Genomic DNA, 12,025 nt, shown 5'->3' with positions numbered 1-12,025 from the left:
ATCCAAGCGTCGCAGAGTTTTCAGGATGAAAATTTCCATTTTTGCCTGTTGCAAAATTTCAGGTTTGTTCTTATTGATTTTAATAGCCACGGCTTGGCTGGTTTTTTGTATTTCGACATTTGGTTATGAGACCAAAGGTGCCTTCTCAAAGGAAAGCCTCTACCTTGTAGTGCTTTCCCAAAATGCTCCCTTCAAATATTGCACATGACAAAGTGAAAATTGTTGGTTTGCTCTTAAACTGGTGAGAAAAGTTTTAAAATTGTTTTTGGTTGCTGTTGTAAAATTCTCTCAAAACTGTGTCTGTGTTTTATTTTTCTATTACTGTTCACACTGAATTTGACCCCTTTCTATTTTTTATAAGTAAATCAAAGAAAATGTTAGTTTTGGAGAATTTTTAAATTATGAAACTGACAATTATGAAACTTTTTGCTTGTTTATTTATTTGGTTTTTCTTTTGCATACTGTGTCAAGCTTTCCTGTATATAATCATGTCCTAGATTTTGGAGAAAACAAGAAATAGATTAAAATGCTTTATTTTATTTTTAAAAAAAAATCAACAGATTCATATATTTATACAAGCAGTGTGTTTATGTGTGTGTGTGTGAGAAAATTATGTGGTTCACACAACAAGCTGCAATGTTTGACCCGACTTTTGTGACCCTCTTTTCACAGCATTGATTCATATTCAGAAGCAACAGAATTTGAATTTAAGGTTTAGTGTATACAAGCAAAATAAGAATGAGAGGCCGTGGTTCCTGTAACTGATGGTGACACACGTGCGTTTTTTCTTAGGGCGTGAAAGCTAAAACTTGCACCTGACTGGATGGAAAACAGGCCCGGCAGTTTTCCTAACAGTCACATTTCTAGCAGCCGGCTGACCGGCATTTCCTAAATTCCATGGAACAATGCCCAGAGAAAGATGGGATACCAGCATCAGCTGCAGAGGAGGACTGGCCAGACAGGAACAAACAAGACAACGCACACAAGTGACAGTGCTACAATAAATTACTCCGGAAATTTTTTTATTACCGTGACACGCAGCATTACATGTAATATGTTGCATTAATAAATGCAACATATTTAGAACAATGCATTTTTTTGTCACTGCTACATCCTTTGCGCTATAACATTACATTTTCCTTACCTAATGCCTGACTTTGTTTGTTTCGCTTTATATAAAGAAAGACCTATGTCTCATAATCAGAATGTAATAATCCGGAATTCAGGAAATAAAGTCTGATGTTTGAAATTTCTGGCGGAGGACATCCAGACCCTTCACTGTGTCCCTCCCCATTGCTCACACAAAATCCACACCAACTGGTCTGACCTGAGGACACTCAAAATGAATGGCTGCAAGCAACGCGTACAGAAACATCTTTTTCGCATTGTTCATATAATCTCCGAACATTGAGCATAATTGATGGGTGTGGCAGTAACAGCATTTGCAAGTAGTATTGTTACAGCAGACACTGCAACAGGACTTCAACTAAGGATGATTTACTGTCTCCAATTAATCTACTGCTCATGTTTGGTTAAGTGCTTTGTTTAGAAAATTCAAGTTAGTGTTTGCTTAAAAACCAGAGCTGTAACAACTAAATACTTGCCAATGTCTCTTAAGAAAATTACTAAAATGAAAAAAACAAACAAAAAAACCCAAACAACAACATAAAACCCCCACACAAATCTGATCGTTTCAGCTCTGTATCACGGACTTAACTCTGAAAGCATCATCAAATAATCATACACAAGTTATCTCTTGTTCAAGCACTCTTAACAGATGCTGTCATAAGGACTTTGGGGCATCTGGAGGGTGTGAGTGAGCAATCTAGGTCAAGGAGAACTGAAGAGTTAAACATGGCAGATTATAGTAACACTTGGTTTATTGAGCATTTGGTAGAGTAGTCTGAACCCCACTCGTTCAGAGGTCTTTAAATAATCAGATTGTGATTTGGTGGTAACCCCTCTGACCTCTATAAAGGATAGAGTTAACTAAAAAGCCCGGAGCTTTTTAAAGGCCTTAGCAGTCACTCTCTGGGGAACTGCCTACTGATATTATGACAATCAATCCAGTGAAAACTGTGTGAGAGCTAAAAGTCTGAGCCCGTTCAAGCCATGAGGAAGTACAAGAATTTTGAAGCGATGTAATGCTACTCCTCTTCTCGTTCTGTTGCAGCTGCTCAAGCTTCTGCATAACAAAATTTGTACAAAGGGAGCTATAACAAGAACTCACATCATACAATGCCCGTATGCAATATATGTAAAATAAAACTGATTTTGATTGGATGTTAAGTAACTCTGTATTTGGCACTCATTGCATTGTTGCTGTGACTTCACTTATATGGGAGCTCAGAAAACATCCCATCATTCCAAAGGCTGACAAACAGGAAGACCGACTTGACAAATAAATGATGGAATAATCCACTCCAGTGACTTTTATCCACAGACTGTATATTAAAGACTGATGCTGTTACCATGACGCCACCCATTGGTTTTGGACTCTACATTCTGAAGCCTCAAATTAGCATTTCGGCTGCCACCCTTTTAGCTTTTTGGAGCCAGAAGTTGTCATTGCCAGCTGTAGTCCAAGCTACCACAAGACCTAGAGAAGCAGTTGAATATTATGATTTGTAACCTAGCCAAACCAGCTGCAGCTGGAAAGTAAAACTTGACACATAAATCGTGAGGCTGGTTATGAGTGACAGAAAGATGGGACATTAAAATTATATTATACTGAGGATGGGGTTAAAATAAGTCACAAAATATACTCATACAGGCAGCCAGCCCATATAAAACCTATGTTCGGGAAATGGTGAAGGGGAAGGCAATTCATAAACCAATTTACGAAACTCCTTATTAAATCACTGCATAAACAAAAAGAGTTTGCAGACTACAAATTCAGAACTAAGGAAAAAAATATCAGCTGGAAAAAGTAGAATCAGTGTTTCTTAGCCAGCTCAGCCCCTGGCTACAGAGCGGGAGACTGCCTCTGTCTGCGTGTCAGAGTGGGAATCAGCCAGCGCTGTGCTATTCCAAGTGAAGTCATCAGAATAATCCTGTGACGCTGACCTCCGTCTGCGCGTGTGTGTGTGTGTGTGTGTGTGTGTGAGGAAGAGACAAAAAAAGAAGAAAAGAGGGAGAGAGATGTCGGACTGGAACTCAGCAGGAACCACGTGTGTAATATGTTCTGCTAGGAGGCCACGGTCTGTCTTCTGTGTGTGCTTCTTTCCCCGTGTTACCCCGTCACTTACACCAATGACAGAGAAAAACATTTATTATTGGATGGTGCCCACGCTGCTCTTTAACCAGAGCAATAAACAGTCTATTGTCTTAATGTGCATATGAATGCTGCTGCCAGGAAATTAGAAGATGATGATTTAAGCCAGCAGTTTCCCTCTCAAGTGAGTTTGTGACTGAATGACTGTGTGCATGTCTCTTAAAGAATGTCCTCTTTTAGGCAGCAGCTTGGGAGCACAGATGCCCATTGAGGGTTTGTACTGTGGCAGGCGGGGGACACACCCTGCTCTACATTGCCCTGTTTATCCTCAGCCTTCATCACAGCCCCCCCAAACACACACACACACCTTGTCCAGCCAGATTCCCAATATTCTTGTGTCTCAATGTGTATACAGACAGTTCCCATGAGAGAATCACATGCCTCTATGATTTAGTTCATTATCATATTAAATTCTATGCCCAGCTACATCACAATCCCAAATATCTGTTTAAACTGACCTCTGTAAACCTTCCAAGGTCAACAGCAACACAGACCAATGCACGTCCTTCTTAACAGAGAAATCCCCACTGACCCCAGACTGGATTTATCAATAGCTCTCAGTCATTTCGAATGTCTGAGACATGCATGAACCAAAAGAAAAAGCTGAAGGGCTGAAGAGAGACCTATGCTGGATTTTCTAATTGTTACTCATTTAAAAAAAACAACAACAACAACAACAAGACGATTCCTTCTGGAGTCTATTCTCATTCTTGACCATCCATTTATTTTCTACCACTTATCTGGGTCCAGGTACAGTCTAAGCAGCCATGCTCAGACGCCACTGAACCAATCACCACCTCCAGCTCCACTGTGGGGAATCCAAGGCGTTCCCAGGGAAGCTATTTCATTCCTAGGGCATTAAATACTGCTTTTCTGTCAATGCTCTATAACTCTAAAACTGTATGTCGTCATTTTGCCAGGATCTTTAGTTGCATCGTTTTGACTTGATCCGTTATGAGATGCTAGACAGGCGTGGTCAGCCAGCCGGTCGGGTGGCAGTTCAGGGCAACCTGGTTAGGTGGAAGTGGCATAGAGTCGCTGAAACCACAATGTTTAAAGGCCTCCTCCCTTTAGATTTAATAGACGGCTGTGGTTTTTTCTGTTTCTGCTGCCATACAGGCTTACAGCACTACCCGTCACTCTGTGACAACTCCTCTGGCCATGACATAAGTGCCAGAGGTGGGTGTGTGTGTGCGTGCGTGTGCGCATGTGCGTGTGCATGTGCATGTGCATAGGGGTCCACACTGCACGAGGCACGTCTGATACACCCTGTTAGTGACATCAGTGTTATGCCAGAGATATTCATAGCATGGAGGGAAAATGAGAAGCAAGAACTGCACCAGGGAAGAAAGTTAGCCTGAGGGAACAAACTTCACGGAGCAGCTCATTCAGTAAACCGAAGCCTGAGTGCATGAGCTTGTCAGACTGCGTGAGGTATGGCGTATGCACATGTTTGTGTGTGTGTGTGTGTGTGTGTGTGTGTGTGTGTGTGTGTGTGTGTGTGTGTGTGTGTGTGTGTGAGAGAGAGAGACAGCAGAAATTAGACTGGGTAATCTACTTGAGCAAATATGTGAAAATCTGAAACCTTGCACCATTTCCAGCTTGACTCTTTTGCTTCCTATTTCCACCAATGCTTTCACTGCATGCTGATTCCCATAAGAGCAAGGGTTTATGCAAATTACTGGCATTTGCTCCAATCCAGTGAAAAAGCAGGGTGGTGTGGGGTGACATCACACAGGATGATGGTTCTGTGAATCCCCTGTGTTGTGGACAGTTGAAAAAGAGAGTGAGGACTGTTCCTCTTAAGTTACCAGAGTCAACTTTAAAGCCACAGGAGGGTAAAATGTTCCCTGTGGTTGGTTAAATCAAAAAGGCTTTTCTGCAGCACACAATGGCCTTAAGAGCGGAACTGGCACGATTCAGGAATCTGCTAAACCCTCCACTGTCTGACAAGCCCTTCTGGATAAAACACTGGCGAGAGAGCAGAGCTACTGCGCCACTGTATGCCGGCAGCCACCAGCCGCTGCTGCGGGACAACACTATGGCACGAACCAATGACAGTCAGCGAAGAGGATCGCTCGTTACATAAGAATCTTGGCTGTTGTCTGCGACCTCTCTGCTTCACTATAACTCAGAGAAGCAAACTGGAGTTAGTCTGCAGATTCTCATTGAAATGCATACAACATAATAACTGACATCTACCAATACATTAATTTAGAAGCTTTAGAAGCTTTAAATAATGAATACAAACAGTACTTTTCAAACAATGTAAATGTATTCATACAGACTAAGCTTTTACTGTTTCCAAACTATTCCCTACTAGCAATATATATCGAAAGGTCAAAGATACAGTAAGCATTCCTTTGACCTTCTGACTTTAAGGTAAATATTATTTTACATAATAGTGTTCAAAACTTTAGAGTGCACAGCCTGAAACTACACTGGAGGACAAAATACTACATTCTGCCCACCTATACTTCCCTAAATACTCAAAACAGCACCAAATGTGCATCAATCTGTGGTAGGAAATAGTCCTAACAATTGTTATAAACTACAGTCGACAACCATTTCAAGAAATGAATGAAACAAAACAAAAACACTATAAACACACATTTGTCATTCAACAAGGGAAAACAAAGGCCAGTATACCAGCAACATATGGTTCTGAGTGTAATCTGAAGGCACCTAATTTATTGTTTGTTTTTTCATAAATGACCCTACCCAAATAATAGACATGATGTATAAATAGATAAAGCTGTGATGTTGTGCCTGTGTTCAGATATGGCTAATATGACCTGGTGCATACACAAACACCAACTCCTGCACACTTCTCCACACTGGAACTGATGCTACAGCTGTTCAACCAACAATTTCTGACTTCATCAGTATGCCAAAAGGCCAGCTGCCACTTCTGGCTTAAAGTGTATTCAAAAGTAGTTTTATAATGCCATAAGTCAAACTTCTAGGAGAGACACATGTCTGTCTAAACACAAAATTGCCTCTTCCTCTTTCAGTACCAGGAACCAAGTGGTCAGGTGAATGATAATGATTCAGAGAGAGATCATCAGAAAGCAGACATCTGACTGACAGAACAGGACGAGCTGGTTCTCCCAATGGAGCCGAGGGCTGGTTGTGTTGTAAAAGCTTCTACTGTCAACACCACTCACCTAAATGACTCTTCCTTAGACAATAGTGCCAGTATTAACCTCTGACACTAAAGGCTGCCATGACTCTACTGTTGTCAGTGATTAACCAGGCAAGGCACATGAAAGAGGTGTGTATCAGGATGAGTACACAAATATGACAGATGCCTCCAAAGTCATCTAACTGAGTCACATAGTCAAGTTTCAGGAGTTAATACAGCATTCAGGATAATCATTAAGTCTTAAAAGTGTTATAATATTGCAAATTACTAACTCTATGATAAATTGCATTATCATTGAAAGTTGAATTAGAGGTTATTATAAAGTTTAAACTATAGCTTAAATGCAGTACTGTGTGTTTTACTAGCATTTCATTGCAAATTAGGCAGTTGTTTCATGTATTAATTGCTTTTTACTGCTAATGTTTAAAAGGACTCCAACCTAATTCGAACAGTAGATTTTCCCTGACGCTCTTTGTTGCCTCTAACAGCATGCAGTCTGATTTCAATATCAAGGACTTGAGTCAAATTTTCCATGAAAATCCAAAGAATGTGACGTTTATGCTTATTCATATTGCCTTACTCTGGCTCCCAGCACAAAGACTCAACACAAGCTCCACATACAGACAACAAAACAAAGACAAAGGCTGTGGCATCAGGTAGAACTTAGCTAGTGACACTGTTAGTGAAAAAGCAAACTAGGTTTAGCCAACTAGCTGCTAGTTAGGCATTATGTAATTTGTGTGAATTTGCAGATAAGTTAATGTTAGGTGAAATTGGCTATAAAATAGCTATATCTATGTAATGAAGCCCATCCTGGAATTTGGCCATCAGGGGAAAGCTGGTTAGCGTCAGCAGAGTGTTCGAGTCAAACTGTTTGGTTTTCTGGACCAAAACCTGATGCCGAGTCATCTTTCTGGCTAACGGACAGACAGTATAAAATATAGTTGTAGCTTATGGGTGAGAAAAAGAAAGTTAAAGTGGAAGAGATTTAAAAAAATAAATAAATAAATAAAACTGAAATAAATAAATGAAAAATTTATCCTGAAGACCGCCAAATGACGTAAGCTGTTGTTGGACAAAACTATTTAGAGTTAGAGACCTATAGTTCTCTGTAGTGACCTCACTCCTGAGTTTTTAATCATTTTGTAAATCTTGCTTAAACTGTTTTTCAGAATGGATCTGTGGTACGTTCTTTGGGTAATCACTTGTCAATTATAAGATGTTAGCCAAAAGAGCAGCGCTTTCACAGTCAGAGCTGCACTTCTTCATCCTGTTTTTGTTGTTGTTGTTGTTTTGTAAATAAACATGGCGTCAGTGGAAACACTCATATCAAGGCTTCATAACTGGACATTGGGTGACATCATAGTAGCTACGTTTTTGAATCTTTTATACTGTCTCTGGGCTAATATGTAGCGCGTTCTCGTACCTCAGCTGGTCATCTTCAACTAGCTGTTGCCATGCTATCACTGTGACTAGCAAAGTCATATATGAGTTGAAATGGCAGTTGGGGATGTAAATGATGTAAAGTCATAAAGTTAAATAGTATCGACTTTTCACATTGAAAGCCAACATGGGGGCAGTCAGCCAGCCAGCTAGATGTAACTTAGCTACATAACAAGTGCCTACCTGGTTGCTTCATCCAAGTCAACCTTGTTCTTTTACTGACACTTAATATACACACAGCTGGTCTCCTAGTTTTTGGAAAAATACATGAATAATAATCAAAGGCAGTCTTGAGTGTGTCCACCGTTTTGGCCAATAAAGGTTTGAACGAACTGCCCGCAAAGACCACTTCACTTAGCAGCCATGGGTGTTATTAATAAATCAATAAGAGCTCCTTTAAGATCAGGCTTCCTACACCATTTCATAAAGGAGCCCAAAGCTTTTGCAGAGCTCACTGAATAAAAACAAGGACAGAGCACCATCTGCCCTTCAAACCGTTTAAGATTTTCTAATGACCTGCAGAAGCCCTGAAAACAAGGAAACTGTTTCGCTACTTTGCAATAAGAAAGAGTTGGGAAGAAAAAGTTGTGATAAGAGGCCGGTCGTAGTTAACCACTTGGTGGGACACAGTGTGGCTGGTCTCAGAGCTCAGACAAGAGTCAAGCCTCAGAAAGAGACATTCCTTGACCAATTTAGACCATGTGACTAAAGGCTAGAAAACCCACACACCCACACACAAACCATATCATTAAAATGGTCTGCCCCATACTGTGTAGATCTCCCTAGTGCTGATTTAACAGGCTCTGGGCTTCAGAGGTGTCCTTGTCAAATAGCATTAGTATGAATGCAAAGCTCCAGTGTATCCCAGCATTGTAACAAGATCAACTATGATTCAATTCACCTGTACGTGCACATGTATATCATATATATTAGAATGCATCTCTCGCCACATCTCTTTTGCTTCATGCAGACATAAAGATTAGCTCAGTGGACTCTGGCTGAAAGCCAGGCTCGAATGAAATGATCCTTCCCTGCAATATAATGCTCAGTCAATGCAAAGAAGAAGTCCTGCTAGAGCAAATGTAATGTATATGCTCACTTTTTCACAGGTGACTGCAACAATCTCAGAGACCCCAGGCACCCAGCTCGCTGGTATTAAACACTCCATGTGTGTCAGCATTCAAATGCTTTACTTCTCAGGATGAGGATTATTGGATGTCGTAATCTAAAAATAAGTGTAACAGCTTCACAGCCCTCCACACTTCTCAGAGGGCTATGCACGGTGCGTTATTGTGAGGGATTACTGTGGGAGGTAGGTAGTGTGACTGCAGCCAGGCTCACGTGAGGAGCGGCTCAGGCAACCCGTTTTGATTGGACGGCAGGATGCGCGCATGCTTTATCACAGGGTGAATTAAATCTTGCCAAGAGCTGACTCAAAGGGTGCTGTCTCTACTCTGGCGTGCCTTCATTCATCTCTACTGGTAAAGTAAGGGAGCATTAACAACATATCACGACCATGATACATTTAAGAATGCATCCTCGCTGGGGTTGAATTTAACATTCATTAGAAACCACATCCACCTGACGTTATGAGAAAATTTGTCCTCAGTGAATTAATTATTCATTTATAAACACAATGTGTCTCGCTGCAATAATTCCTTCAGGATCTACAAGCAATTTCATTAGTCTGCCTTTTACCGCAATGCACTAATTGTCTTTGCCTTCAACCTGTCTGTCAGCACAGGCTGTACTTTCTCATAACCACAGCCTGTCAGAGCAAATGGGCTTAATCTGTTGCTAGACTTCAAAAAACATAAACAGCATGAGTGAATAACCTTCCCTGGCAATTGCCAGGGAGGAAATGCCCTCGCTCGGTCCATTACTTCACACCAACGACATTTCCACAGGGGAAGTGTGTGTGTGTGGAAAAGGAGAAACCTTACCTTGGTGCAGTAGAGCATCCAGACTTCATACAGTCTCTCGTTGGATGCCATGGTGCCAGTGAGGGGCACCCTCGGGCTGCGGTGTCCACAGAGGTCACTTCCCTGGCTGCTTCATGGTTCCCCGTCATGAGCTAAACGGCTTCATTGCTTCAGTGCTCATGACTTACCAACTCTGACAAAGGTGTGATAGTCCTTTTAAAAAGAGTGGGGAAAGCTGTGCAACGTGTTGAGGCAACAGCCTGATAGAGGGAGACTTTTAAAAAATATATTCCATGGCAAAGGAGAAATGTGAAGCCCCCGGAGTGCAATAGCTGGAATTGTTGGAGCAGCTGGGCCTCGACTCCCACTTTTTTCCCCCTCCCGGTTCTTCTTCTTGGAGGTATTCCCAGCAGCGTTTGCGCTATGAAGGATAACAACACAGACAATTACATATGATGGAGGCGGATGTTTGGTCACTGTAAGACAAATGGCAAGGCTATCAACCGCGAGCAACAAAATACTTTCAGTAACGTTACTCCCTGTGTACTTTGAGCAACCCAGCTGGCTCCGAGCTCAGATGTACTGTGGCGGTCAACTACGCGACAAAACACATACATATAGACATGCCCATTTTCTACTGTGTGCTCTTCTGATAAGCTGAATAACTAGCGTAATCCGTACAGTCTCTTCGGCCACCCTGGGCAAACACTGCTGTGTAGTTAACCTTACCTGACCAAGCTCGCTATAAGCTAGCTGTCTGTCAAAAAAAAGAGCCTTTTTCTATTTTTTAAGCCACCATTTCTCCTCCTCCTCATGTGACACAAACGCTTCGTCCGCCAATGCCTGCCCGGCTACACAGGGCTCACATGAAAGTAATAAACCGATAAAAACACCAGAAATAAAAATAGACCTATCGATAACTTGCAGACCGCTCACCTGTGCAAAGAAAAGACCAACTGTCACTGACACCGTTTCCAGAGTAGTTGGTTTTACGTCCAGCGTCCGACAACAAGGACGCACAGCGACTTCCTGTGGACTAACGCTTTGACTTATTTCAAAATAAGAGTCGACTGATTTCTATAAAATAAACATATTTTATTTAGCTCCAAAATTTGGAAAACACCGGTGTTACAGCTGCCAAAACTGTAAACACTTTCATAATCAAAATGTCATAAATAAAGTAGAATAGTTTAATGAAATTAAAATAATTACACGTAAAAAGCTAAATATAACACCATAAGGAGCTTATTAAGTTTATATGATGTTTATTTCAAAGGAGCCGCAATTTTACTCTCCCTAAATGGAAACTATGGGTTGTGGTCTATCTTGCTGTCATAGTGGGCATATAGTACCATTTAGGAAAGTGTAATGGCTCGAAATAACATGTTCTGGTCCTATAGTTATAAGAACTAAAGACATGCCTAATATATAGTCCAAAGCAAAAGCAAGTGTAAAAAGGAATATTGTAATATTGTACTTTTACTAGACTTTACTTCTCAGTACGTAATATACTGTGTACAGTATAACAAGCGTAAAGGGGGATTTTAATTTGGTGGGGGAACCGGATAAACAAGAGACTGCAGCGTCTAGCACGAAAATACAAAAACGAGCCACTCGAAGGCGTTCATGAAGGCAAGGGTGTTTTTTTTAAAATAACTTACTTATCGTTTAAAAATGAAGCTGTTGAACAGTGAGAAAATATGCTTCTGATGTATATGACAATAGTCAGAGTATTTGCGACAGTTTTCACTCACTTACGTTGTCGATGTGGACCTACGTGGTTGCTAGGGGTTGGGTTACGGTCTGTTTGTTTTGATCTTCTATTGCCGCCCAGTGGAGCAGAGAAAAACTACAATTTTCAGACCTCTAGAAATGGTCATATGCAGAAAGAATTAATATTGCCTCTACTACTACTACTACTACTACTACTAATAATAATAATAATAGTAATAGTAGTAATAGCAATAATAATTGATGTTCCTTCTGTCACTTAAATGCGTCGTGGGGGGTTAATGTGCATATGTCACGAGTTCACATCAGTGATACATTTATTCATTGAGAAATGAAGAGTCTTTATAATAACGTCTTTTCAATTTTTATGGTAGTTTGATTTTAATGGCTCGAGTCAGAATACCAACCAAAAATCCAGAAAAATCACATGACATTAACTTTATGAACTGATTTGCATGTCATGAGTGAAATAAGAATAATAGAATAGAATAGAATAGAATAGAATAATCC

At 40.7% G+C, this 12,025-nt stretch overlaps 1 protein-coding gene across 5 annotated transcripts in view; it reads right to left on the bottom strand.

The window, feature by feature from the left end:
* nbeal1 (neurobeachin-like 1) overlaps positions 1-10,794 on the bottom strand; it is a 55,615-nt gene extending 44,821 nt beyond the window's left edge. For all 5 annotated transcript variants that reach the window (XM_087836525.1, XM_087836527.1, XM_087836523.1 and 2 more), the window contains exons 1-2: positions 10,721-10,794; positions 9,806-10,205 (exon numbers count right to left, since the gene is read on the bottom strand). In XM_087836525.1, the coding sequence (XP_087692651.1) occupies positions 9,806-9,856 (51 nt within the window). In that variant the 5' untranslated portion in view covers positions 9,857-10,205; positions 10,721-10,794. The remainder of the gene's footprint in view (positions 1-9,805; positions 10,206-10,720) is intronic.
* Positions 10,795-12,025: the final 1,231 nt, after the last annotated feature.

The sequence above is a fragment of the Neolamprologus brichardi genome, chromosome 23, assembly GCF_056152115.1.
Source record: "Neolamprologus brichardi isolate AB-2024 chromosome 23, ASM5615211v1, whole genome shotgun sequence".
NCBI classification, from domain to species: domain Eukaryota; kingdom Metazoa; phylum Chordata; class Actinopteri; order Cichliformes; family Cichlidae; genus Neolamprologus; species Neolamprologus brichardi.
The sequence above is the reverse complement of the archived record's forward strand: the minus strand, read 5'-3'. Positions and strand labels throughout refer to the sequence as shown.